This window comes from Aedes albopictus, chromosome 1 (assembly GCF_035046485.1).
Source record: "Aedes albopictus strain Foshan chromosome 1, AalbF5, whole genome shotgun sequence".
NCBI lineage: Eukaryota > Metazoa > Arthropoda > Insecta > Diptera > Culicidae > Aedes > Aedes albopictus.
This window is the reverse complement of record NC_085136.1, coordinates 67,717,720-67,745,653: the sequence shown is the minus strand read 5'-3', so window position 1 is coordinate 67,745,653 and position 27,934 is coordinate 67,717,720. Positions and strand designations below refer to the sequence as shown.

The following is a 27,934-nucleotide window of genomic DNA, read 5'->3' as shown; positions in this document are numbered from 1 at the left end:
TGGTTTCTCGGTCTCTCGGATGCGAGGAGGAAGTACGTTTCGATCGGAAAATTGGAACCAATGCGCAACTGGTAGCAGCAGCTGATCGTACGCTCTTGATCACTCGATCGTAATACAACCCAGTTTTAGCATCGAAATCTGCCGCAGATGATCGTCGTGACTCACTACTTACTAGTAGGTCCCATGATCCGGCGACACTTCCGATCTAAAAACAAACCGCCTTTTATAAATCTCGGGTGAGTGTCAAGTGCGTTATTGACCCCTGACGGACTGACTGACTGACGGTTGTTGTTGATCATGATCATGTTGAGTATACGCTGGTACATGCGAAATTTGAGGGGATGCCAAAATTTTGCGATTCAATACCTTTTCAAAAAGCAGGGCTAGGGCTGCGCGAAACGAAAGTGAACTAGTTCCTTCGTAGATGATACACGGCGGCGTAGAGAACAAATGATGTGTGAAAGTCAAGTTCGGTGGTTGGCCTTGTGCGGTTGATGAAAAGATTGGTACTAGTAGTGGTGGTTGGAAATCGATCTGTAAAACTGGCGGAACAGGGTCAGTAGAAGTTTGGTTACGTTTTTTTAGGTTCTAGGAAGTACCTCTATGAAGACTGTAGTCTACTTCTGATGGATTCAATAGACTGAACTCCAGAACAATTCGAAGAACCTTGAAGTTTCAGTCACAAAAACAATTTAGAGAGCCTAGAACATCTTGAAGGCCTTCTTCTAGTACAAAATCGGAGCGGACCTGGTTAGAACACTTGACTATCAAGCCGAGGACCTGGGATCGAATCTCACTCCCGACAAACTCGCAAAATGTGAGTTCTTCCTTCGGAAGGGAAGTAAAGCGTGGGTCCCGAGATGAACTAGCCCAGGGCTAAAAATCTCGTTAATACAGATAAATAAAAATAGTACAAAATGACGTCAGATATCGATTTTTAAGTTCTACCCCTCTAGTCCCATCAATAGACTCTCATAATGACTGGCCAACAGCTCAAACCATCATTCCACGGTCACCATATTGGCCTATAACCCGCAATCTTGAATTTAAAAATGGCTTCGGATAATTATTTCTGAGTGCTACTCGCCAAGCCCGATCGATAGACATCCATACTGCTTACTGCAGGGCTGCAATTTTTCGACAAGATTTTATGAATGCGATATTTTGCTTTTTTCATTTTCCCCGTTTTGGTTTGCCTGTCATTGTTGTTTTCCAATCAGCAACACGGGAGCGAAATGAAAAAGGTACTCACACTCGCACGCAGCGTGCTGAAAGCGAGAGCTGACAGAGCTAAATTTCCATTCAATTTTCTGTAGTTGAGTGTTTTCACCCGTGGTAGCGTATAGGGTTCTCACTCTCACAAGTCACCGATTGAGACGAATGGCCTATCAGCATGAGTAGTGTGTGGATGATTGGAAAGAAGCTTGGTTGGGTCGCTCAGGAATGGAGCTCTCGGACTCAGTCAGTTCTCGCATCGAGGAACTGAAAACGACCGCCGCAGTCATTCATTTTCGGCCGAAAAACAGGCACTGCGACTAATATTTAGCAGGCCAGCTGCTTAGTATCGTGGCTTAAACCTAATTCCACGGTCGCCATCTTCGCTTACAGTTTCCCATCTTGGAATTCAGAATGGAGTCGGATATGGATTTTTAAGTTCAACTCGTCAAGCCCAATCGATAGACCTCCACACTGCATGATATCGAGGCTTAAACCACAATTTCACGGTCGCCATCTTGCAGTTCAAAATTACGTCAGATATCGATTTTTGAATTCTACTTGCCAAGCCCAACCGATAGACCTCCATACTGCTTAATAAACTGAAATAATCTTCCATTTCACGGTCGCCATATGGGATTACAGGTCTCCATCTTGGAGTACAAAATAGCGTCTGATATCGATTTTTGAACTCTATTCGTTAAGCCCGAACAATAGACTTCAATATTGCATGGTATAGTGGCTTAAACCACTATTCCACGGTTGCCATCTTGGATTGTGGTCCGTAAATTTGGATTTCAAAATGGCGCCGGATATCGATTTTTTAGTTCTATTCATCAGTTCGAACGATAGACGAGAGACAGAGACGAATAAGTGAGAGCTTTCGTAGCTGTGCTAGAGACAAATCGCAACAGTAACTCTCGGCATTACGATGCAGAGAGTAATGCACAGTGACAAGCACTGTCCAGTCTTTCAACAAACAGACGAAAAACATGAAATTTCCATCTCAAATATTTCAGAATCCTGATTCTTTGGAAAGTCGCTGTTTTCGGGAAACTTTTTGGTTGATCAAGTACTTACAAATGATCGGCCGTTTGATTCGAAAGTTCACCTCTAGACGGCGCTAGTGAGTATGCAATTCTTATATTTCGCATATCTCACGAGCCAGATTGCTTAGCAAGATGGGTTCTTCGGCAAAGCTAATTGAAAGGTTAAGGGTTTACAGTTGATAAGTCCGTTTAAAGCGCTGTTCTTCCACTAGGCGGCATGTGCATTTTAATCCTGTATGGGCATACAGATAATAAACACTATAAATTCCTAGGTCTAGGGGGTTCAATGGTGACGTTTTTCGGTTCGACAGAAGACTTTCAGGGAGATTTAGAATACTTTAGGACGTCTCAGGTGGGAGGTTTTCTAGGGATGTTTCAGAGGTTTTAAGGGAAGCTTTAGAGGGTTTTCTAAAACCCCCTTACTCCTCTATTTCCCTTACTGGAACCCTCCTTGAATTCCTTGAATGGATCTGGTTTTCGTTTTAGGTGGTTTCAAGAGGTTTTTAAGAGAATTTCACGGAGTTTCAAGATATTTTAGCAATGTTTCAGAGGATTCGAGGAGTTTCAGGAACGTTTTAGGAGGTGTCAGGGATGGTTCCATGGGAGTTCCAGAATGGTCTCAGGGGTTGCGGTGGCTCTAAATGGGCTCCAGAGGCCGGGGGCCACGATAACTGTCACGAAACTCTTGCCCTGAAACCACTAGGAACGCCAAATTCACGAAACAACTGCCCTGAAATCACTTAAAACGCCTTTTCAGAGAACCAGAGGGCTCTTTAAACGGGCCAGAGGACTTGCAGGGGGCTTTAGAGCTGTTTCAGGGTGTCTCAGGGGGTGGGAGGTTAAACACCTCCTAAATCGGAAGAGCTTTGGGGAAGTTTTAGAGATGTTCCAAATCGTTTCGGGATGTTTCTGGGGGTTTTCAAAAACTTTCAAGAGGTTTTTAGCAATTTTTCAGCGGATTATGGGAGTTTCAGGAACGTCCTCTTAATCTTAGACGGTTCCATTGGAATTCCAGTGTGGCTCAGGGGTGGGTTACAATAACTGCCCTGAAATTCTCATGAAACACTTGCCCTGGAACCACTTGCAACGCCAATCTCATGAAAAAATTGCCCTGAAACCACTTGAAACGCTCAGAAATTCCTCTGAAATTCTCCAAAACGCTTGTGAAACCTCCCTGCAATCCACCTTAAACGTTCTCTAAACCTCTTGTGCCGCTCTGAAGTCCCCTAAAACTCTTAAAAAACGTCCCTCAAATCCCTCGAAACGGTCTGTAATCCCCTTAAACATTCCTGAAATCCCCCAAAAATCCACTGAGACTCTCTTGAATCGCCCGGAAATCCCTTAAAACACCGAAAACACCTCTGAAGTGCCTCTTCAGTTCTTTGATGCGCTCCAAAACGCCCTCAAGACCACCTAAAACTCATTGGCACGCTTCTCAAACCACCTGAAATCCCTTGAAACGCCTTCAAAAGTCCTTAAATCCCCCTGAGAACCCCTGGAATCAAGAAACCGCTTTAAATTGTCTTAGATGTCCCTAAAACCCCTTCAACTGCCTTGAAACTGCCTTGAAATCCTTAAAATGCTTCTGAAACCTCTTGAAACACCCCTGCTGCGCACGTTCAACCCTTTGAAACGCCCTAGATTCCTCTGAAACTGCACTTAAAAACCCCTGCACCGCGTTCGACCCCCTTTAAACCCTCTGAAACGTCACTACAACCCTTTAGCTAATCTCCTTGAAACGCCCTTAAACCCCCTAAAACGCTTTTCTCTTTCGAATCCCCTTGAATGGCATGAAAAATGCACTAAAACTCCCCTAGAATCTCTTAAAACACAAATACTACTTGAAACGTTCGGAAATCCCTCGTGAAACTTCCTAAAACACCTGAAACGCATCTGAATCGCCTCTTCAATTCCTTAATATGCCCTAAAACGCCCCATTAGATCCCTTGAAACCCCCTGCGACTCCCTGGCATGCTTCTGAAACCGTCTGAAACCTCTTGAAATGCCTTCAAACGCCCTCAATCCCCCTTCGATCCCCTGGAACGCTTCAGAAACAGTGGATAACTCGAAATCCCTTGAAACTTTTTGAGATCTCCCTCCAAAACGCTTCTGAAACACCCCACTAAACACTCCTAAATCGTTTCTAAACCTCTTGTGATGCTCTGAAATCCCCCAAAACTCCCCATAAACCCCTCTGCCATCCTCTGAAGCGCTCCCTAAACCACTCGGAATCCCTTGGTACGTCCCTAAAACCCCTTAGAATGGTCTGAAATCCAAATTTTGGTCAATCTGGAATACCCCAAAACTCCCTATAAATCTCCCTGCAATCCCCTGAAGCGCACCCTAAGCCACTCGGAATCCCCTGAAACGTCCACAAAACCCCTTGAAACAGTTTTGAATCGCCTTAAACGTCCCTGAAATCCTCTGAGACCCTCCAGAAAGACCCTTAGAACCCCTTGAAATACCAGGAAACCCCTCCTGAAAATACCGGCAACACCTCCGAAGCGCCCCTTCAACTTCTTGAAGCACCCTTAAACGCCCTCAACGTCCGTTTTGGATCGCCTGGCACGCTTCTAAAACTCCTTCAAACGCCATGAATCGCCCCCAAGACCCCCGGAACGACTCCATAAACTGCTTCAAACGCCCTTGAGACTCCCCGAAACGCTTCCAAATAAGGGTGTTAGAAGAAAACATCTAAACAGATCCTCTATGAGCTTTCGTTATGATATTGTAGACGAATTTACTGCGGACATAATAAAAGGGAACTCCTGGGAACCCTCTGACATGCTTCGGAAATCGCCAGAAAACCCCTTCAAACGCCCTGAAATCCTCCTTAGACCCCCTGAAACGCTCCCAGAAATCGCGTAACTTTCCGAGAAGACCCTGAAACCCCTCGAAACCCTTTAAATGAGTGGCAATTTTATAACCTCAACTCTTTCTGTTCAACACATGGTATCGTTGTTAAAACCACCACTCTATGGTTGCTGTATTGGCTATCAGTGATTGTCGGCATACTCAGTGCAGTCCAAAAGCCTGTTCTTAAAAAAAAAATAAGCTGTCCCGTTTTTGAAGAAAGACAGAGACGAATAAGTGACAGCCTTCATCCTGTGTGAAAGACAAATCGCAGCACTACCTCAACTCTTCAGTTCGGTGCTTTCAACAAACAGAAGAAACACTGACAAAATTAGAGATTCTGGGCGATCCTAGTTTAAGGGGATTCCAGGGGGATTTTGAACACCCCTATATCGGAATAGCTTTAGAGAAAGGAGAAGTTTTAAAAGGCTTATGGATGCTCCAGGCCGTTCCAGGGAGATCTCTGGAGCGTTTTAGGGAGTTACAAGAGGTTTCTGGCAACGTTTCAGAGGATTCTGGGAGTTTCAGGAGCATTTGAGAAAGTTTCAGGGACTCCGTGAGAATTTAAGGGAGGTTCCAGAGAAAACACTTGCCCGCTTGAAACGCCAAACTCGTGAAACAACTACTCTGAAATTACTTAAAATGCCCCGACAATCTCCAAAACGCTTCTACCTTATGCTACCTTATGGATGCTCCCTAAAACCCTGACCACTGAACTGCTCCCCAAACCACTGGGATTCCCATGAAACTCCTTGAAACGGTCTAAAATTCCCTTTAAGCGTCCCTGAGTTCCTCTGAGAGCATTCTGAAACTCCCTTCAAATCTCTTGAATGGTCCGGAAACCCCTTCTGAAACCCCCTAGAACACCTGAAACGCCTTTTTAGAACTCTTATAGTTCTTCGAAACGCTCTAAAATACTTCTAAGGTCTGTTATAACTCCCTGGAAGTCGCCTGGAAATCCATGATACGCCATGAAGCGCCTTCAAACGCAATGAAACCCCCCTGAGATCTCCTGAAGATCCCCTCTGACGCCCCTTGAAATGCCCTGAAATTCACTTGAAGCTCTTAAAATGCTCTTGAAACTATCTTAAAACCCTTTAAAATGTCCACCTAGATAACTAGTTTTCGGTGTTTTGTCCCTACGCCCCTGGATGGCCGGTCAAGCCGCTTGATACGTCCGCCTGAACCCCTAATACACCTCCGACGCCACTTGAAAACCATAAAACGCCAATAAAACTTCTTAAAATGCCATAGAGTTCCCTGAAACTTCCTTGAGAACCGCCCGAACGCCGTGAAACGTAACTACAACGCCTTGAAACCCCCTAAGGCGCCCCTGAATTTCCCTAAAACGCTCTTGAAATTCCTAAAAACGCTTCTGAAGCCCCCTGAAATCCCCTAAAATGTTATGTAACAGACTCCCTTTGAAACGTCCCTGAAAATCCCCTTAAACCCTCAAATGCTCTCCCCTCTCGAAACCACTTAAATGGTATGACAAAAGCCCTAAAACGCTACTGGTCTCCTTTAAAACGCTTCTGGAAGATTCTGGCGCAGAGCACGGCACAATGAGAGAGAGAGAGACTGTCTACTGCAGAGGCGATCGATAGACTCCAGAGTCCAGACTCTAGAAATTGCATGGTATTGTGGCTTAAACCAGTATTTTTGGTCTTCATCTTGGTTTACGATCCGCAATATTAGATTTAATAGAATATTCAATTTCAAAATCGACAGGTTCCCATAATACGAAATACAATTGCTTGAACCACCTTGTCACGGTCGCCATGTTGCAGTTGAAAACGGCGTCGGACCGATCGACAGACTCAACTCGTAATACATGGTACAATAGTTTGAATCACCATTTCACGGTCGCCATCTTGGATTATGAACCGCCATTTTGGATTTCAAGATGGCTTGTGATATCGATTTAGTTAGTTCCACACTCCTATACTGAATGGTACCATTCCACGTCCATTTGTTTAGGTTCGGTTTATTGCGAGAACAACACAATTCTAATTCCGAAGGGCACAGGAAAATTGTGCTCATCTGAATCGGTTTCTATAAGCGATGACAGTACTAGTTTGATACTGAAAGTCTCTCAGTGCTGACAGCCATGTCTCACAGTGGCCTCTGTCAAACTGTTTGTATCTGATTCGGAAGGGCACAGAGGGTGGTAATCTGGACCGTTGTTTCTGAAGGGTGTTGATGGTTCTCATCTGGATAACTTCTCGAAGCTGCTCTTTGATTCCAATCGCATAAGGCTTCTATAGAACTTACACTTCAGAATCTGATTCAAAAGGGCGCCTACGGTGCCCATCTGAGACACTTTAGAGCACTAATAATACTATTATGATACTGAAGGGCGCTAATACCTAGTTGTCATCTGCGCATTGCCTTCTCAATTTGCAAAAGAAACCATAAAACACTGTTGATATCTGATTCTGAAGGGCGTGTTCAGGTTTCAGTAAAAAAAAAACTGATATCGATCGCTAAAGTAAATCTTTTAGAGTGAGTTTCGTTTAAATTTGATTCTAAAGGGCGCAGATAGTATTTGTAAACCCTCTTTTTTGACAGAACGCTGAAGAGTGTCACATCTGTGAAACTTCAGAAATGTTCGAATCTGATTTTGAAGGGCGTAAGAGTAAAACTCATCCGAGCTACTCTAAAGCGACAATAATAATCTGGTTCGGAAGCATTTGTATTATCTTTCAAAATTTAATGGGCATCTGATTCTGAAGGGCGTAGATAGTGTTGATTCGAATCGGACCTAAGCGATACTGTTATCGCTAAACTAATTTATTGTGTAAACCTTAGATTCTCATGTGAGAAATTGTGAAGCGGAAATAATACGAATTTGTTTCTGAAGGGTGTTCTCATTTAAAAGAGTATCTCTGGACCTCAGTATAAGGCTAATTGAAGCCACCTTACAGCAAAATTATTATCATTTTGTGACTGCGCCCTTTAACATCATAAGTTGACATCTGATTCTGAAGGGTAACTCAAGGTTTTGGCAAGTAGATCGTTAATTGAAGCCTTTGAAGCTAGATTAGCGTAAATTTAATTTTAACTTTTTTGCAAGAAAAGAGAGATTTGTTGATGAATTGTGCCACGTTCAAAACTAATCGTATCGATTTCTGAAGGGTGTAAAATCAAACACCACCGAGCCACTCTACAGCGATCATACAAATCTGATTCTCTGAAGCGTATGCATTATCTCCAAATTACATTTCAAGTCCATTTTCGTAGTCTAGCAAATTCAGTGTGAATCTGATTCTGAAGGGCGTACACTGATTAAAAACACTGTTGATATCTGATTCTGAAGGGCGTCAAGACATTTTTGATTGCTAATTGAAGCCTTTAGTATGGGAATTTGATTCGAGAAAGGCGTAGATTGTGTTCATAGACACACTTTTCCACAAGAACAAGAATAATTTCTTGTTAAAGGGTGCCACATCTGTGTAACTTCAGAATTGTTCGTATCGGTTTCTGAAGGGCGTAAAATTACACTCGTCTGTATCACTCTACAGTGATAAAACAGATCTGATTCTAAAGTGTATGCATTATCTTCCAAATTGCATGTTAAATCCATTTTGGAAGTCTCCTTATAATCAGAATTATTGTGAATCTGATTCTGAAGGGCGTACATACCCAATGACCATGCTGTACAATAAACCCCTCTTAAACCTCCTAAGATGTCAAGCTAGGTGCAACATAATGGCGTAGTGTACGTTCAGCGAGCTTGTCTTGGTCATATTGACCCTAGAGTTAAGCTTGTTAAAAAAAAGCTAAATAAGCTGTTATTCGGCTATCATTGTTACTTGGGTAGGGTTGATTTTCGAAACACTCAAGCAATACTGCCATTGCTGAACAAATTCATTCTGACATTTTTTGAATCTTACCTGAGAAATTGTAGAGTGAAAATAGTACGAATCTGTTTCTGAAGGGTGTTCATGGTTCTCATCTAAAAATTACAAAAATGGATCTGATTTAGATCGCTAATCAAAGTTCTAATCTGTTTCTGAAGGGAGTAGATTTGATACATCTCAATCATTTTTTTTTTTTGCGAGGACAACACTAATTTACTTTTGAAGGGAGCCTGATGAGCCTTCATCTGGATAAACTACTAAAATAGAAATCTGGCAGTATTTTCATGTATCTGACTCTAAAAGGAGTTCTTGTATAGATCATCTTGTTAACGTTAGTATTGGATTTCACTTTCGAAATTTGTCCATATGGTTTGAAATATTGTTAACAAAATACGAAATAATAAAGGCTTTTGTCTAGGGATGTCAAATTGTTCATAATGATCGAGTATTAGTTATGATCGAGTGTGGTAATATGATCGAGTTTCGAATAAATTGACCTTCTCTGGTAGATCAATACTGAAACTAATCAAATGATCAGTAGTCGATCTTTATCTTAACCTAAATTAATCGAAAAAACAATAACTTCCCGACATCCCTACCGTTATTGCGCACTTTCAAATTCATCGATCACATTTTTAACCACTGTGCGTCGTCGCTTTAGGCGGCGGTACCGATCGACTCAAAATAAGACATCAAATTATCGTTGAAAACATACGTTTATCGACTCGTCGTCTTCTTCGCCGTCGTCGTCGAACGGCGTCGGAAAAACGAAGCCAGCCCTCTCTCGACTGGTTTATTTTTACCAAAATTACTTAAGTCTTTCTGCTCGTGTTGTTGATCGGTTGTTTTTGTTGTTGTTACTGTTACTGTTGAATTGCGGTCGTCATTATTTACTCAATTGTGTAGCAGCACCCCCACACGAAGTTGTTGCGATTTTTTTTCTTTCCTAGATGAACTAATGCGAGAAAAGTATCGGAAAAAAAATTGCGATTCCCACAGAGGAGGGGTGCGTTTAGTAGTTTCGACCCGAAAAATGGATCGACGACGACGACTACGAGGAAAGCCTTGACGATCCATCAAACGGTGGCGTCCAAACATTCTCCGCCAGCCCATCCATCCCGTCCCAGTCGAGATTCGAGAGATGGTGGTCCAGTTTTCCCACGCAAGATTTTCCCCTTTTTTTCCGCTCTCGTGGCGCCACTCTGTAGTTGCGAGACCGTTGTGAGAGCAGTGAGATCGGCAAAACTTTTGAAATACACACACAAACTCACGAGATCGCTGGGCGATCTTTTGAGGAAAAGATTTTCACGATTAGCCATCGAACAGGGATGTAGCTTCGGGAATTGGAATAAACTTTATTCAAATTCATTCGTCAATGAATTAAAGAAAATGAATCCGATCTATGCGACGAAGGAAAGAAAGTCTTCTATATCGACCTAATTCCAGAAATAAGAAAAATTCGGATTATCGATTGCTTTTTTCAATATTTCACGTGCAAAACTCTAAGATTGGATTCAGTCATGCGAAAAAAAAAGCTGCAAGCAATACCGATTTGTTAAACCTATCGATAAAGTAGATCACTTACCATTCATCATTGAATTCATCAAAGTTCATGGCATTGTCATAAAAAAATAACAACTCCGTCTTAGCAACTGATTGTCAGTTGATAGATAGTTTTTCGTGGATGGTCGATAAAGAAGATTGTCTCCCGCCATTACAGTTACGTGCTCTTTCAGTGATTTCAATGAAGAGCTTATCACAGTGAATCGAAGTAGGTATCTTTATCGATTATGTGAATGGAATCCAACATCAACCCTTGATTGCATTCTATCGATTATGCTTGAATTCTTATGAGTCGGTGAACAAGAAACGAGGACCACATCAATCTTTGTGGTCCACGATTAAAGATTTCTTGAGAGGAAAATTTCTCAAAAAATAGCCTTCTCTCGGCTGTATTTCAACCCTTGGTTAGTCGGTAAAGTAGATGTGCGATTATGAGGCAATGCCTTGTAAAGATTCGTCTCAAAGTCATGTACCTTAAGCATCTCCATCTTAACAACCGATTGTTGGTTGGTATATAGTTTTTTTTTAATAAATGGACGATAAAGAATATATTCCCACCAATATTGTTACTTGCTCTTTCAATGATTTTATATGACGAGCTCATCACAGTTAATCGAAGCATGTATCTTTTCGACCATGTGAATAACATCCAACATCGACCCTTAGTCGCATTATATCGCTTATGCTTGAATCTTATTAGTCGGTAAAGAAGATGCGTGAACCACATCGATCTTTGAATGTCAATTACATGTGAGGCATCGATGTAACGAAAATTTGAATAATCATGATATTTTAGGTAAAAATTACTTGAATAATCGCTTGAGTTGCAATATAAACCCTTGGTTAGTCGGTAAAGTAGAGATGCGATTTATATTCTCCTTTAGATATTTTTATTACCTATGGTAGTCCAAAAATGGTCACCGAAACAGGTGTTCGTAGATGAAATTTTACACTAAGGAACGTGAAATTTGCTAAATCTCAAACTGTCAAAGTCACGTGAAATTCATGACATTTGACAGCTCTGATTAAAACTCATCCTGTTGACTGTACCTTATTCATGATCGATAAAGAAGCACCATTTGTCAAGAAGTTGCTTTCTGGCAGCAGTGTTTGGTCCATGGATAGTCGGTTTAGAAGAGTCGAATTATATTAACCTATGTTATCATCGATAAATTACGTATACAGACTAGATGTAGTTGGATTATAGTTAATCGGTAAAGAAGAGGCGTCAACAGTGCGGTTGTTCTTCATGGCGAAACGTCCCAACCACCGAAAAAGTTCCTGAACTGACCGGGAATCCAACCAGTCACCCTCAGAAGGATCTTGCCTGTTAACTTTTTGGCTATATGGTCAATGGAATGTTTAAATGGCAGCTTCTCTATCGATGTAACGAGCAATTTTCTCAAAAAAATCTCTTTTTGGTCGGCAATGTAGAAGTGAGGTCAATATGATTTTTTCACTTTTTTTAATCACTTTCTTTTCGATGTGGTGAACAGAGAGACGGTGCAGATGAGGTATGATTTGTTTATATTAAAACTCATTCTGTTAACTGTACCTGTTAATCGATAAAGAAGAGGCAGGATATGTTCCAATAGCCACCATCTGACGCAATATTTACCCCGGGTTAGTCGGTAAAGAGGAAACACCAACCTAAATAATCCATAGAACATAGACATCTATAGATATCCATGAAGATATCCATGAAAATAATTCTGGCAACTATCTATTCTTCTTACAAATGTTCGGAGTATCGAATTGTGTGCAAATTCTAAACCGGAATACTGTAAGAATTCAGAATCTTATTTTATGATAATTGAGTCTGGATTCTGTAACAATTCCGGTAGGAGTCTAGTTGGAACATTGAGACCGAACTTGTAAAAGTTCTTAGACGGATACTGTAAGAACACTATGACCTATTTGTACTCGCCATTTTTTAAAGAAGAGGTGGATTCTGTAAAAAATCCTAATCCTAGTAAGATTTTTGATCTGTATTAACGAGATTTTTAACCCTAAAGACCCTAAAGACCCTGAGACACATATTTTGAGAGTCCTTCGACGAATTTTTCGAGAATTTTAAAACGAATTCTGTGATAATCTTGCAAAGAACTGTGGGAAAATCTGAAGTTTAATTCTGGTGCAATCATCAGACGTATATTGTTGAAGAATCCTGAGATGGATCCCATTGAATTCGCGAGTTAATCAAGCGACACATTCTGTTGAAATCGTTACCTATAACCAGACAGATCTAATGAAAGTCGTTAGACGGATTCTGTAAAAATCTGGAGAAGTATTTTGAGAAGTCCTGAGACGGATTCTGGAAGAATCATATGTCTGATATTCGTATTCTGTAAGAGTCCGGAGCCAAATTTTATAAGAGAGAAGAGGTGGATTCTGCATTAACCTTAGGCTAGATTCTGAAACGTGTTATTTTTTAGAATCTGTGTCGGTTTTTGGGGAACTTCTAATGCAGACTCTGTGATAATCTCGATACGATCTCTGGGAGAATTTTATGATGCACTCTTGGAGAATTTTAAGATTTATTCTTTAAAATTCCTAAGCCATATTAATAGGCAGATTCTGTTAAAATCTTCACATGGGTTTTCGAAAATCCTGAATCAAATTTCAAGAAAATATTGAGCTGGATTCCGTGACAACTCCGAAAAAAGTCTAGCGAGAATCGTTAGACGGATTCTGTGAGAATGTAGAGAAGCTTTGGGACGGATTCTAGGATAGTCCTATGGCATAAATTCGAAAGAGCCCTGAGTCAAATTTTATTAGAGGGGAGAGGTGGATTCTGTACTAATCTTCTTGAGTGAGACGTGTTATTTTTGAGAATGCTGTGGCGGATTTTGGGAGAATTCTAAAGCAGACTCTGTGATAATCTCGATACGAGCTCTGGGAAAATCTGGAGACTTTATGTTGCATTCTCGGAGAATGCTGAGATGAAGAATGCATCTAAAATGTCTGAGCCAAATTTAGAGGCAGATTTTGTTATCTTGGATTTTACAAGGATCCTGAATCAGATTTCAAGAAAATATTAATCTGGATGCTGTGACGATTCTGAGTAAAGCCTAATTCAGAGAAGGATTTTGTGTAGTCCTGAGACGGATTCTGGGAGAGTTCTAGGAATGATGAAAAATCTGTAAAAGTACAGAGCCAAATTGTAGAAGAATGACCAGGTGGATTCTTCAAAAACCTTAAGCGCAGTGCTGAGAAAATTCAAAGACAAGTTTGACTATTTTTTGAGAATTCTTAGGCGGGCTCTGTGATAATCTCGAGATGTACTCAGAGAAAGTTTGTAGATGGATGATGAAAAAAAGAAGCATTCCTATGCCTATGCCAAACTCTATATTTTGTTAAAATTCTTAGATGGATTCTGTAAGAGTCCGGAGATAAATTTTTCGAGAATTCGGTGACAAAATCTGAGATATTTATGACACGAATTCTGTGATAGATTGCGGAATAAATCTGACACGTGATCTGTAAAAATCTTGAGCCAAATTTTACAAGTATTAGGAGGCAGACGCTGATAAAATAACTTGCTCAATTCAGTAAGAATCTTGTGAGAATTCCATGAAGAGATAATGAGAAAAGCTCGCTAGACAAGTTATTTTTTTCAAAATCCTGTGACAGATTTTGGGAGAATTCAGAGGTGGACTCTGTGATAATCTCGAGCTGATTGTAGTGAAATGATCTTTGAGAAAATCTGGAGATGGATTCTGGTAGAATTATTAGATGCATTCTCGAAGATTCTTGAGACGCATGCTTAAAAATTCCTAAGCCAAATTTTAGAAAACATCATCACGAATCAGATTTTGTTTAAACCCTTACCTGAATTCTGTTAGAATGCTGAGACGAATTCTGTAAACATAATGTGACATGTTCTGTAAGTATTTTGAGACGCATTGTGTGAGAGTTCTGAGTCAAAATCTGAGGAAATCATTGAACGAATTCTATGATAATTCATTAGTGGAATTTGGGCGAACCCTGAGACGGTTTTTTTTTTTATATTCTAAGATTTTTTTTTACAAAAAAACCAATATGGTAGATTGTTGAGGATTTCCAAGACATATTCTGTAAAAGTCTTGCCCCGAATTTTAACGTGAGTTTTGTGACAATCTCAAGACGAATTTTGTGGTATCCGTCAGATGAACTCTGGAAGAATCTGGAGATGGATTCTGGTATAATCAAAATATGCATTCTCTGAGAATCCTGAGACGTCATCAAATCTGTAACAATCGTGAACCAAATTCTACAAGCATCAGGAGTTAGACTCTGGCAAACTCATAAGCTGCGTTCCGTAAAAATCCTGTGAAAATTTCCAGGCGAATCCTGTGTAAATTTTGAGATGGATTCTATGATCATTCTGTGACTTTTTTGTGTTATAACTCTGAGACCAACTTTGGGAGTATCCTGAAATCGATACATTCTGAGAGAATCCGTAAAACTCTGAATTCTGTTAAACTAATGAACCAAATTTTCTTTGAATCTGGAGATGGATTTTGGTATAACCATAAGATGCATTCTCTAAAAATTCTGGGAACTATTCTGTAACATTGAGGAACAAAATTCTACAAGAATCAGGGGGAAAACTCACAAGCTGGATTCCGTAAAAATCCTGTGAAAATTTCCAGGCGAATTCTGTGTAGTTCTTGAGATGGATTCTGTGACCGTTTCTGTGATAACTCTGAAATCTCTGAACTCTGAGCCTAACCTAACAAACAATTTAGCTATACAAGACTTGAACAAACAGCTCTTAGGCAAATTTCAGTTTAGGAAACTGTTATTCAGCTATCTCTTTCAAGAATCAAGATGCACATTTTGTAATAAGATACTAGCTAGATTCTGATCGTTAGAAGCTCGAGGCGGATTCTACCAAAATCGTGGGGCGATTTAAGTGAGAATCTTGAAAGGGATTCAGCAGGAATTCTCAGACAAATTTCGCTAGAACCGTGAGATGGATTCTGCTAGTTTTCTGAGACAAATCTCATAAGCTGGATTCCGTAAAAATCCTGTGAAAATTTCCAGGCCAATTCTGTGTAATTCTTGAGATGGATTCTGTGACCGTTTCTGAGATAACTCTGAAACCTCTGAACTCTGAGCTTAACCTAACAAACAATTAAGCCATACAAGAGTTGAACAAACAGCTTAGGAAACTGTTATTCAGCTATCTCTTAAAAAAATCAAGATGCACATTTTGTAATAAGATACTAGCCTGATTCTGTTCGTAAGAAGCTCGAGACGGATTCTACCAGAATCATGGGGCGATTTCAGTGAGAATCTTGAAAGGGATTCAGCAGGAATTCTCAGACAAATTTCGCGGGTTACGTACAAAAGGCTGAAACACGAAAGGCTGAAATAACAAAAGGCTGAATTACGAAAGGCTGAATCACAAAAGGCTGAAATAATGATTCGACTAGTTTTCAAACGGCGAGCCTAAAGGCAACATTAACATCACAGATAAACAGACATAACACTCTAATTATTCATATCGTACACTGATATAATGATCTTTATGAAAATTTGCTAGTTGGCCGACCACTCAGCCCTGACACTTGCATTGGCTTTGCTTGAGTTTGACGCACACTACCGCTCATTGGTTGATGGTTCATTGTATGCAGTATGCAATATTCACACTTAAAACAGAATGCCGAGATCGGCTGTGCAAATCTCGGTTAAAGTTCATTTGCTGAATCTCGGCTAAATACTTGACGTTTGAAGTTTGATGCCAGCGGCATCCATAGGTGCTGCTACGAATAAATTTGAGTTTTTGCTGATATTTCAGTTAAATTTAGGTTGCCGAGCAATCGGCTGTGTGGATCTCGGAAAAAGAATGGAAATTAGCCGAGCTCAACTGAGTGTGTTGATCGCCTACATAACTATGACAGTATTTCTCCAAAGAATAGCATGTATTTAAAAGAAGGAAAAATCTCTGATCACATTGTTGACAGCTGTAATGGCAACCAATCTCCATAATAGCATGACTCGAAAGAATAGCTCATGCTCAAAGAAGGAAAAATCTCCGATTGAAATACCATCAGTCATTTTGTGTGTTAGTTGGTATGCATCATTAGCTTCTTCACTAAGCACATTCTATGACTAGGACTCATATATGTAGCCGATCTGATTAACGAACGGGTAGTCATGCTGAGGGTGACGGGTTCGATTCTCCCTCGGGCCAGAAACTTTTTGTAATCAAAAATTCCTTGACAACCGCGGGTATAAAGTATCTTTCTGCCTGTCACACGATATGCAAATGCAAAGTGGTCATTGGCAGAAATGAGTATAGAAGCTGAAAGCAGGCTCTGTCTCAGTTGGAACGTTACGCCAGAAAAAAAGAAGAAGAAGAAGTACTATAACTCCGTTCCTGCATTTTTACAATTACAGCCTTTTGTGCATTCAGCCTTTTGAAATTCAGCCTTATGTTACTTTCAGCCTTTCGTGTTCAGCCTTTTGTGCATTCAGCCTTTTGAAATTCAGCCTTTTGTTAGCATCCCAATTTCGCTAGAACCGAGAGATGGATTCTGCTAGTTTTTTTAAGACAAATTTTGTATGCTTTAGGTAAAGTCCTGTGATTTTTTATGTAATATCGGCGAAAATTTTGAGATGGACTCTATGATAATTCTTTGATAACCCTGAGATGAACTATGGAGAAACCATGAGAAGGATTCTGTCAGACTCTTGACATATATTCTGTGACAATTTATAAAAAAAAGGTGTGAAATTCATGAGCTGAAACCTACGCAAGAACCAAAAGGTGGACTCTGTCAAAATCGTAAGCTGGATTCCGTGAAAAATTCTTTGTGAATTTTCAAGAAAATTCTTTGGAAATTTCAAAGCGAACCCAGTGAAAATGTTGGAATGTATTCTTTAATAATTATGACTCAGATTCTGTGATAACCCTGAGACAAACTAGGAGAAAATCCTGAGATGGATTCTGGCAGAATGCTGAGATACATTCTGGGAGAGTACTGAGACATATTCTGTGTATTACAATAAACAAGATACATGTATTTTAGATGGAATCTATAAGAATGCCGAGACGGATTGTGTAAGAATTCAGAGACAAACAACCTGAGATGTATTCTGCATCTCTTTTTGGGCCCTAAATTTCTAAATTGCCTTAGAATTTGTCTTATAGAATACTCTAAGGCAATTTTGATACGGATTCTGTGAAGAACTTGGAACAATTTTTTAATGAATTCTGAGATGAAACTAAACCGCTCGATCAATTTTTGGATAATCATGCGACCGATTCTGGTAGAATCCGGAGACGCATTCTGCAAAAATCATGAGCTAAATTCTAAGAATCAAGAGGTGGTCTCTGACAAAATTCTAAGATGGATTCCGTAAAAAAAACTGTGAACCAACAACGGGAAAATCCTGAGATGGATTCTGGCTGAATGCTGAGATAAATTCTGAGAGAGTCCTGAGACGCATTCTGTAATAGTGATGAGCTAAATTTTACAAGAATCAAGATGCAGGTTCTGTAATAATATTTTTGATGAATTCTGTAAGAATCCCCAGACGGATTCTCCAAAAAAAAAATGCAGAGGCGAATTATACGAGAATCGCAAGGTAATTTCGACGAGAATCGTGAGATGGATTCTGCAAGACTTCTGAGACCAATATACGAGAATCCCGAGGTGATTTCAACGAGACACGTGAGATGGATTCTGCAAGACGAATTCTGAGATGAATTCCATGAAAATTCAGGACAGGCTTCAGTGACAGCTTGGTTCGTAACAATTTGAGAGCAAAATTTTGCAACGATTCTGAGCATGATTTTGTTCGCATCCCGAGCAGGATTCTGCACGAATCCTAAACTTGATTTCGAACACTTTCAAAAACTCTTCTGAGCCTGTCAGCATGTGGCAGGTTCTGAAAGATGTAAGAATTTGGAGACGAATTCTGCAAGAATTGTGAGATGAAAATTTCGAGATGCAATCGACGAGAATCCTGGAAGGAATTCTGCGAAAAATCCTAGACAAAATTTTCCAGAATCGTGAGATGGATTCTGCAAGACTCATGGAACATTTTTTGTTCTAATCCTAAGTTAAATTTTCTGAAAATCCTAGACAGTTCTTAGCGAGAATCATGGGTTCTGCACAAATAAGCTGAATTCTGGGCGGGGGTTTTGTTCGCATTTAGAGCTGGATTCTGCACGAATCTTAAGCTTCAATTTAGTAAATTTCTAGATAATCAGCAATTACTGCCTTATCACCTACGCCACTTGAACCCTGATCTCTTCTCATCTTTGCGAACCGGCCTACGCCGCCGGTCAACCACGGTCTCCGTGAGAGAGGTCTTTTCGTATCTTTCCCAATCTCTGCTGATCACCACTACCTACTTGCATTGCGCACCGTTCCACCGATCCGTACGGAACCAACTACTAGGTAGTGTTCAGAGGGGGCGGCAGAATCGGAAAAGTCGCCGTTCGCCACCCTGTTGTTCAAGTCACACGATATTTTTAGCAACCTTTCCCTCCCGCTACGCGACCGTTCGTACGCGAGTGATCCTCTCCGCAGATGTGTGATCTGCTGTGTGTGTCGTCGATCGGGTGTTGATCGCGCAGCAGAATGAAAACAACTACTTGTGTGATCGACGACGATGACGACGAGACGACTGATCGTGCCAACAAGTAGTAATTGCCGTCGATCGGCTTCGATCGCCGCCGTGTTGAACTGCCAGGACTGAAACGAGCAAATATTAAGCTATCAAGTTTTTCCTAAGGATTCGGTGAAGATTTAGTGAACGCGTATCAAGCAGAAGACTGAAGAAAAGATGACACTACTGTGAAAATCCAAGCAAAGTCTCTACGAAGAAGACGAAGAAGTGATCGCGATCGATGACGGTTCTGTCAGTGTGAGTGTTACGCCCGTTGGATCCGTCCTCTGTTCCTCCCGAGAACCACGTACGAAAAATTTCTGGTTGTGAGTGAGTTGTGAGAGAGAAAGAGCGAGTGAAGAAGCCCCTCGTAGTACCTCATAATACTGAATCGAGTTTCCGTTTCCGTCCACCCGTCCGTCGTTCCCTTGGCCGCCGGCGCGGTTGAACGCGGCGTAGTTACCCAGTTGTGTATTTGTGATTTGGGGTCAAGAGCAGAGCAGTTTCAGTGTCGATCGCGGCACGGCAAGTGACCGAAGGAACCTAGAAGACCAAGATCAAGTGTGAAGCGTTCGTGGAGATGTCCGCAACGGCGGCCGTGAAGCTTCCAGCAGCAAACGTGGTACTGCAGAGTCCCAACCCCCACCACCACCCCCTAGAACACACCCTTACGATGCCCCCGATCATAACACTCGATTACGTGTGAAAACCATCCCGTGTGTCAACACAGCCCAAGGATCGCCCAAGGCTAAACGTATGTCCCCTCTTTCTCTCACTCTGTTCTCTGTCTCTCCCATCTCTGTCCCATCGCAGCATCATCTCAATGGATCGTCCACGGCAAAGACGTCCAGCAGCGGCGATACGGCAGTCGCCAAGAAGTCGGTCAAGGTCGGCGAAGCAGCAGCAGCGTCTGCTGCGCCGGCAGCTCTACCAACCACCAACGGAACTTCCGGCCCTAATCGTAAGCTATCGAACGCCGCACCGCACGATCCGAACCACGCCAAGCGGTCCCACTCGCCGGAACTGCGGACGTCGTCTTCCTCGTCGTCGGGCGAAGACTCCGGAGACACGACCGGAACCGGTACGAGTAGCAGCAGTAGCGCGACACCGGCCGTCGCTCCTGCTCCTGCTTCTGCTCCGGCACCAGTTGTCAAACCTCCGGAACCTTCGACCCTGAAAGGAAGCGGCCCCAACGGGGAGCTCACGCTGAAGGACATTCCCGTGTCGGGGATCTCCTTCCAGGAGGTGATCGATCCGAAGCACGAGGGACCGCCCATCACCAAAGTGATCATCTACAAGCCGAAGAGCGGCAAGGGCCAACCGACGGCCAAAGTGATCGTGACCAAGGTTTTTGAACTCGGTGTTGTCTTCTGAACTGTTGCCTTTCTACGTTTCGTGTTCCGTGAATCTGTTGTGCTAAACGAACGGTTGTGCGTTGGATTCCGTTTGCTAGGACCTTGCAGCCTGTCGTTGTTCGGTGTTTTGTGGGTGAACTTGGAAGGAGAAGTTTGTGGTACTTACTTGAAGAGTCATGGCTTAGTTAGGGTATGAACTATAGGATCAAATCCAACAAATGGTTTAAGTCTGCATTAACCCTTTATAAGACAGTGGCAACTATATTGTCACCTCCTTTTTCTGCGCACTTCTGCGCAACTTTTGTTTCAAGTATTGGACACATTTGGCCTTAGTGAACACGTCCAATAAACCTAGATCTCCTTAAGGTCTCCAATACGTTATGGAATTTGAGTCATATCCTCAGTAAGTGCCTGAGCGTAAACAATGCAATAAATTCATGGGGCAAGTGTGTCATAATACCCCTAGAGCCGCAAGACATAAGCGGGCAGCTGTTTTCGTTTTGTTTGGATGTTCTAGGATATCCAAACTAGCCAGGAGTTGTAAGACTAACATGGTCAACAGGATCTACCGCAACCGCAATTTGATATAATTTTGCGGCTTCTGACCGTTATTATCCGAGTTGCTTTGCAATTCAACGAGAAGTTCTTTTCACGGTTTCCAGACGTTGCAAGATTTGCAAAATCTCCTGAATCTCAGGACTTTCAAGTTCTACAAAATCAATCACAATCACCATTCAATCTACGCTTGAGGTTTACGGTTATTGCCATCCATGGCACTCCACAATGCTACGAGAATGTTGTTAGGCATGCAAAATGTTCTGGAGTTCAGGTCTTTCAAGTTCTACAGAATCTCAATAGCCATTCGATCTACGTTTGCAGCTATTGTCCTCTGATATCCATAATGCTCCACAACCCATCGAGAAAGCCTTTTAAGGTTGTCGAATCTTGTGAAGTTTTCAAAATGACCTGATGTTCAGGACTTTGAAGTTCCACAAAATCTACCATAATCACCATTCAATCTACGCTTGCGGTATACGGTAATTGTTATCCACGGTACTCCACATTGCTACGAGAAAATCTTTTTGAGGTTGTACGACATTGTAAGATACGAAAAAGTTTTCTGGAGTTAAGGACATTCAAGGTCTACAGAATCTACCACTATCGCCATTCAATTTACGCTTGCTGCTTACCTCTGCTGCTATTCAGGGTGCTCCACAATGCAAGAAGACGTCTTTTTCGCGGTTGTCAGACACTGTAAGGTTTGTCCTATAGGTAGACTTTAAACGTCTACAAAATATACCTCAATCTCCATTGCATTTATTCTACACTTGCTGCTTATCTTACCACGGAGCTCCGTAATGCAACGAGAAGTTCTTTACACGATTGTCGGACATTGTGAGGTTTGAAAAATGTCCTGAACTTCAGAACTTTCAAGCTCTACTTCAATGTCGTTCTACGTTTGAGGTTTCCAGTAATTGATATCCATAGTACTGTACAAGTTCTACAGAACCACATCAATCGCCGTTGAATCTACGTTTACAGTTATTGTTCCACGGTATCCATGGTGCTGCGCAATCCAACGAGAAGTCCTTTGACGATTGTCAGACATTGTAAGGTTTGAACAATATCTTGAAGCTAAGGGCTTTCAAGGTTTGTGAATATCCTGAAGCTCAGGGCTTCCAAGGTTTACAAAATCTACCACAATCACCATTCAATCAACGCCTAGCTATTTACGAGTCGCAAGCGTAACATTGCTGCTTATGTTATCCACGGTGCTCCGTAATGCAAGAAGAAGTATTTTTTACTGTTGTTAGACGTTGTAAAATATGCCAGAATGTCCTGGAAGTCAGGACCTTCAAGGTCTGCAGAATATTCCACAATTGCCAGTCAATCCACAATGGTGATAGAAGCACCATATATAGACACAAAGACGATAAGCTGCAAGCGTAGATTCAATGGCGATTGAGGTAGATTGTTTATACCTTTAACGTTCTGTACTCCAGGATATTTTATCTGCCAATCATAAAAAGAATTGCTTATGATTGAAGAGTACCGGATACGCCGCAATCGTAAATTAGATGTCGATTGTAGTAGAGGGGTCTCCAGTTAGCCTAGTGGTTAAAGCTATGGATCGCCAATCCGGAGACGGCGGGTTCGATTCCCGTTCCAGTCGGGAAAATTTTCTCGACTTCCTGGGCATAGTGTATCATTGTACTTGCCTCACAATAAACAAATTCATGCAATGGCAGGCAAAAAACACCCTTCAATTAATAACTGTGGAAGTGCTTAACGTACACTAAGTTGAAGCGAGGCAAGCCAAGTCCCAGTAGGGACGTAGAGCCATAAAAAAGAAGAAGATCTTGAAAGTCCTGGGCTTCTTTTTTTTCTGAAGGATATACAGAGTTTTGGGGAGCGTGGAATTCGCAGTCTAGCTTGGCTTCCGTAGACTGTAAAAGCCCGACTCTCTAAAGCATGCCCTTTCCAGTCGAAAATCTTCAGCAAAAGGTATTTTGGAGTAAATCCCAAGACAAACTCCAAGAGATTATTATTATTATCATTTACTTTTTATTATGAGGAAATTCAACCGGAGGAGCTCCAAGAGAAATCCCGAATAGATTTCTGTTGGAAGGAAATCCGCGTATAATCCCGCAATAAGCTCCGGGAGAAATCCCCAAAGGAAGTGTTGTGAAAATGCTGGGAGAAACTGTGGCAAACATTCCGGGAGGACCTCTAAGCAAAATCCTGAGAGATATTCTGGGAGAGATACCTGGATGAACTCCTGGAAAAAAACCTCTAAAAGAAGACCAGGGGAGAGCTATAGCTGGGTGAAATTCAGAAATAATCTGGTAGAAACTCCGGGAGTGATCCCGCGAGGAACTTTGGAAGAAATTTCCTTTAAATCTCGGAAAAAAAACTCGTATAAAAGGCAATTTACATCATATTCAGCCAAATGCGGAACAGACTGGAATTACCAAGTCTCACGGTAAAAAAGAAAGCTCGTTTCAAAAACTGAACAAACTGCTCCCTAGCTTTAAAAGTTTTTCAGAATCTCGTTAATCTATAAAAAAAACTTCCGCTAAGAAACATCTAAAGCTTGTCTAAGAAGAATGCAAAAGCTTTCTCCTGTAGCCTTATAAAAAAGTAGCGAAAGCTTCCTCCAGAAAACTGCAAAAGCTTTCTCCAGAAAGCTGCAAAAGCTTCCTCCAGAAAGCTTCAGCTTCCCACAGGAAGCTGTAAAAGCTTCGTACAGGAAGCTGGTTAACTTTCCCATTGGATGCAGTAAAAGCTTCCTCTAGAAAGCTGTGGATGCTTCTCACAGAGAAAAGCGAAAGCTTCCTTCAGGAAGCTGCCAAAGCTGCTTCTAGGAAGCTGCGAGAGCTTCCTCCAGGAAGCTGCGAAAACTTCGTCCAGGAAGTAGAAAAAGCTTCCTCAAGAAATTTGCGAGTGCTTTCTTCAGGAATCTGTGAAAGATTCATCCAGGAAGCTGCGAAAGCTTCCTCCAGGTAGATCCCAAAGCTTCCTCCGAGAAGCTGCGAAAGCTTTTTCAGAAGACTACGAAAACTTCGTCAAGAAAACCGCGGAAGCTTCCTTCAGAAAGTCACGAAAGTTTTCTTCTAGAGACTGTCAAAGCTTCCGGGGGACTTGCGAAAGCTTCTTCCAGGAGCTGTGAAAGCTTCTTCTAGGAATCCGCGAAAGATTTCTCCATGAAGCTGCGAAAGCTTCCTCCAGAAAGCTATGAAAGCTTCCTCCAGAAAGCTATGAAAGCTTCCTCTAGGAAGCTGCGAAAGCTTTATCCAGGAATCTGCGAAAGTTTTCTCCTGGAAGTTGCGAGAGCTTCTTCCAGGAGGCTGAGAAAGATTCATCCCGGAAGCTGAGAAAACTTCCTCCAGGGAGCTACGAAAGTTTTCTCCAGGAAGTTGCGAGAGCTTCTTCTAGGAGGCTGAGAAAGATTCCTCCCGGAAGCTGCGAAAGCTTTCTCCAGGAAGCTGAGAAAGGTTCTTCCCGGAAGCTGAGAAATGTTCCTCCTGGAAGCTACGAAAGCTTCCTCCAGGAAGCTGAAAAAGTTTCCTCCAGGGAGCTGCGAAAGCTTCCTCCTGGATGCTACGAAAGTTTCCTCCAGGAAGTGGCGAAAGCTTCCTCCAGGATGCTGCGAAAGCTTCCTCAAGGATGCTGGAAAAGCTTTCTCCTGGAAGCTGCAAAAGTTTTCTTCACGAAACTACGATAGCTTCCTGCAGGAAGCTGCGAAAGCTTCCTCCAGGGAGCTGCGAAAGCTTCCTTCAGGAAGCTGTAAAAGCTTCCTCCAGGTTGCTATAAAAGCTTTCTCCTGGAAGCTGCGAAGGTTTCCTCCAGGAAGCTGCGAAAGCTTTCTCCAAGAAGCTGAGAAAGGTTCTTCCAGGAGGCTGAGAAATATTTTTCCCGGAAGCTGAAAAATGTTCCTCCTGGAAGCTACGAAAGCTTCCTCCAGGAAGCTGCGAAAGCTTCCTCCTGGAAGTGGCGAAAGCTTCCTCCAGGGAGCTGCGAAAGCTTCCTCCAGGGAGCTGCGAAAGCTTCCTCCAGGGAGCTGCGAAAGCTTCCTCCAGGGAGCTGCGAAAGCTTCCTCCAGGTTGCTATAAAAGCTTCCTCCTGGAAGCTGCGAAGGTTTTCTCCAGAAAGCTGAGAAAGGTTCTTTCAGGAGGTTGAGAAAGATTTGTCCCGGAAGCTGAGAAATTTTCATCCTGGGAACTACGAAAACTTCCTCCAGGAAGCTGTGAAAGCTTCCTCCAGGAAACTGTGAAAGCTTCCTCCAGGAAGCTGAGAAAGGTTCTTCCAGGAGGCTGAGAAAATTTTTTCCCGGAAGCTGAGAAATTTTCCTCCTTGAAGCTACGAAAGCTTCCTCCAGGAAGCTGCAAAAGTTTCCTCCAGGGAGTTGCGAAGGCTTCCTCCTGGATGCTACGAAAGTTTCCTCCAAGAAGTGGCGAAAGCTTCTTCCAGGATGCTGCGAAAGCTTCCTCCAGGATGCTGGAAAAGCTATCTCCTGGAAGCTGCAAAAGTTTTCTTCGTGAAACTACGAAAGCTTCCTGCAGGAAGCTGCGAAAGCTTCCTCGTGGGAGCTGCGAAAGCTTCCTCCAAGGAGCTACGAAAGCTTCCTCCAGGTTGCTATAAAAGCTTCCTCCTGGAAGCTGCGAAGGTTTCCTCCAGAAAGCTGAGAAAGGTTCTTTCAGGAGGCTGAGAAAGATTTGTCCCGGAAGCTGAGAAATTTTCCATCTGGGAACTACGAAAACTTCCACCAGGAAGCTGCGAAAGCTTTCTCCAGGAAGCTGAGAAAGGTTCTTCCAGGAGGCTGAGAGAGATTTTTCCCGGAAGCTGGGAAATGTTCCTCCTGGAAGCTACGAAAGCTTCCTCCAGGAAGCTGTAAAAGTTTCCTCCAGGGAGCTGCGAAAGTTTCCTCCAGGAAGTGGCGAAAGCTTCCTCCAGGATGCTGCGAAAAGCTATCTCCTGGAAGCTGCAAAAGTTTTCTTCATGAAAGTACGAAAGGTTCCTGCAGGAAGCTGCGAAAGCTTCCTCCAGGGAGCTGCGAAAGCTTCCTCCAGGTTGCTATAAAAGCTTCCTCCTGGAAGCTGCGAAGGTTTCCTCCAAAGGTTCTTTCAGGAGGCTGAGAAAGATTTGTCCCGGAAGCTGAGAAATTTTCCTTCTGGGAACTACGAAAACTTCCTCCAGGAAGCTGAGAAAGGTTCTTCCAGGAGGCTGAGAAAAATTTTTCCCGGAACCTGAGAAATTTTCCTCCTTGAAGCTACGAAAGCTTCCTCCAGGTTGCTGCAAAAGTTTCCTCCAGGGAGCTGCGAAAGCTTCCTCCAGGGTGCTGCGAAAACTTCCTTCAGGAAGCTGTAAAAACTTCCTCCAGGTTGCTATAAAAGCTTCTTCCTAGAAGCTGCGAAGGTTTCCTCCAGAAAGCTGAGAAAGGTTCTTTCAGGAGGCTGAGAAGATTCTTCCCGGAAGCTGAGAAATTTTCCTCCTGGGAACTACGAAGACTTGCTCCAGGAAGCTACAAAAGCTTTCTCCAGGAATCTTCGTCTAAAAAGCTATGGCATCTTCTTTTAGAGAAAAGCGAAAGCTTCCTCTGAAAAGCTATGGAATCCAGGACGCTGCGAATGCTTCCTCCAGGAAGCTGCGAAAGCTTCCTTCGGGAAGCTGCGAAAGCTTCCTTCGGGAAGCTGTGAAAGTTTCCTCCGGGAAGCAGCGAAAGCTTCCTCCTGGAAGCTGTAAAAGCTTCCTCCAGGTTGCTACAAAAGCTGAATGCAGGAAGCTGCGAAAGCTTCCTCCTGGAAGCTGCGAAGGTTTCCTTCAGAAAGCTGAGGAAGGTTCTTTCAGGAGGCTGAGAAAGATTCTTCCCGGAAGCTGAGAAATTTTCCTCCTGGGAACTACGAAAACTTCCTCCAGGAAGCTGCGAAAGCTTCCTCCAGGATGCTGCGAAAGCTTCCTCCAGGAAGCTGCAAAAGCTTTCTCCAAGAAGCGTCGAAAACTTCCTCTAAAAATCTGTGGAATCTTCTTTCAGAGAAAAGCGAAAGCTTCCTCCAGGAAACGGCAACAGCTTCCTCTAAGAGATTATCAAAGCTGCGAAAGCTTCCACTAGAAGGCTTGAATAGCTTATTTGAGGAATCTACGAAAGCTTCCTCCAGGAAGCTGTAAAAGCTTCCACCAGAATGCTCCCAAAGCTTCCTCCAGAAAGCTGCGAAAGCTTCCTCCAAGAAGCTGCGAAACTTTCTTCTGGGAAGCTGTTTGAGCTTTTAACAGGGAGCTACAAAAGCTCCAGAAAGCTGCGAAAACTTCCTCCAGGAAGCAGTGAAAGCTTCATCCAGGAAGCTGTGAAAGTTTCCTCCAGTGAAGCAGCGAAAGCTCCTGCAATAGACTGCAGAAGCTTCCTCCTGGAAAGAATGCAGGATTTGAAATTCAATCAAAAAACAGCTCAATTAAAATCCAATTAGAGCTTTAGTAGTTTATGTTAAAAGCCGGTACCACATTCTTCGCCGTTTCCGAGTGCTCCCGTGTAAACATCTATAGTCGTGTCTTGTTTTAACGATCGGTCCGAATCGGCTTTCGTCGCCTCATCCCCAATATCGCGCAAATCAGCCAAAAATAGTCACACAGGTATTTACTGACTGACTGATGGGACAAACAACAACCAAACAATCACTCGCAACAAACTTCCTCTAAAGCATCCGGCCGTCTAATTCGACGATGATCGCCACCACCACCACCACCACCTTCATTGTTCGTTCATGTCCCGAAATATTCCGTCGTTTTGCTCCTGATCGGGTCGCGTTGTTCTCGAGTCCCCCGAAGGTCGTCCAGATGTTCCTCTACCTGTGGTCCGTAACCGTGTCGTACGTTTGGCCCATCGTATGTACCAAATCTTCCCCGTGTGTTGAAAGCGTGTCTAACAGCCCTGGACTCA

The 27,934-nt window shown here is 42.5% G+C and overlaps 1 protein-coding gene across 20 annotated transcripts in view; it reads left to right on the top strand.

Moving 5' to 3' along the window:
- Positions 1 to 27,934, top strand: part of LOC115255738 (uncharacterized) — a 43,421-nt gene that overhangs the window by 4,499 nt on the left and 10,988 nt on the right. For 3 of the 20 annotated variants that reach the window (XM_062844741.1, XM_062844742.1, XM_062844743.1), the window contains exons 2-3: positions 19,274 to 19,405; positions 19,961 to 20,108. The exons of 4 other annotated variants lie outside the window; for them this stretch is intronic. In XM_062844741.1, the coding sequence (XP_062700725.1) occupies positions 19,389 to 19,405; positions 19,961 to 20,108 (165 nt within the window). In that variant the 5' untranslated portion in view covers positions 19,274 to 19,388. 13 more of the 20 variants (XM_062844745.1, XM_062844748.1, XM_062844747.1 and 10 more) reach the window with 13 other exon arrangements.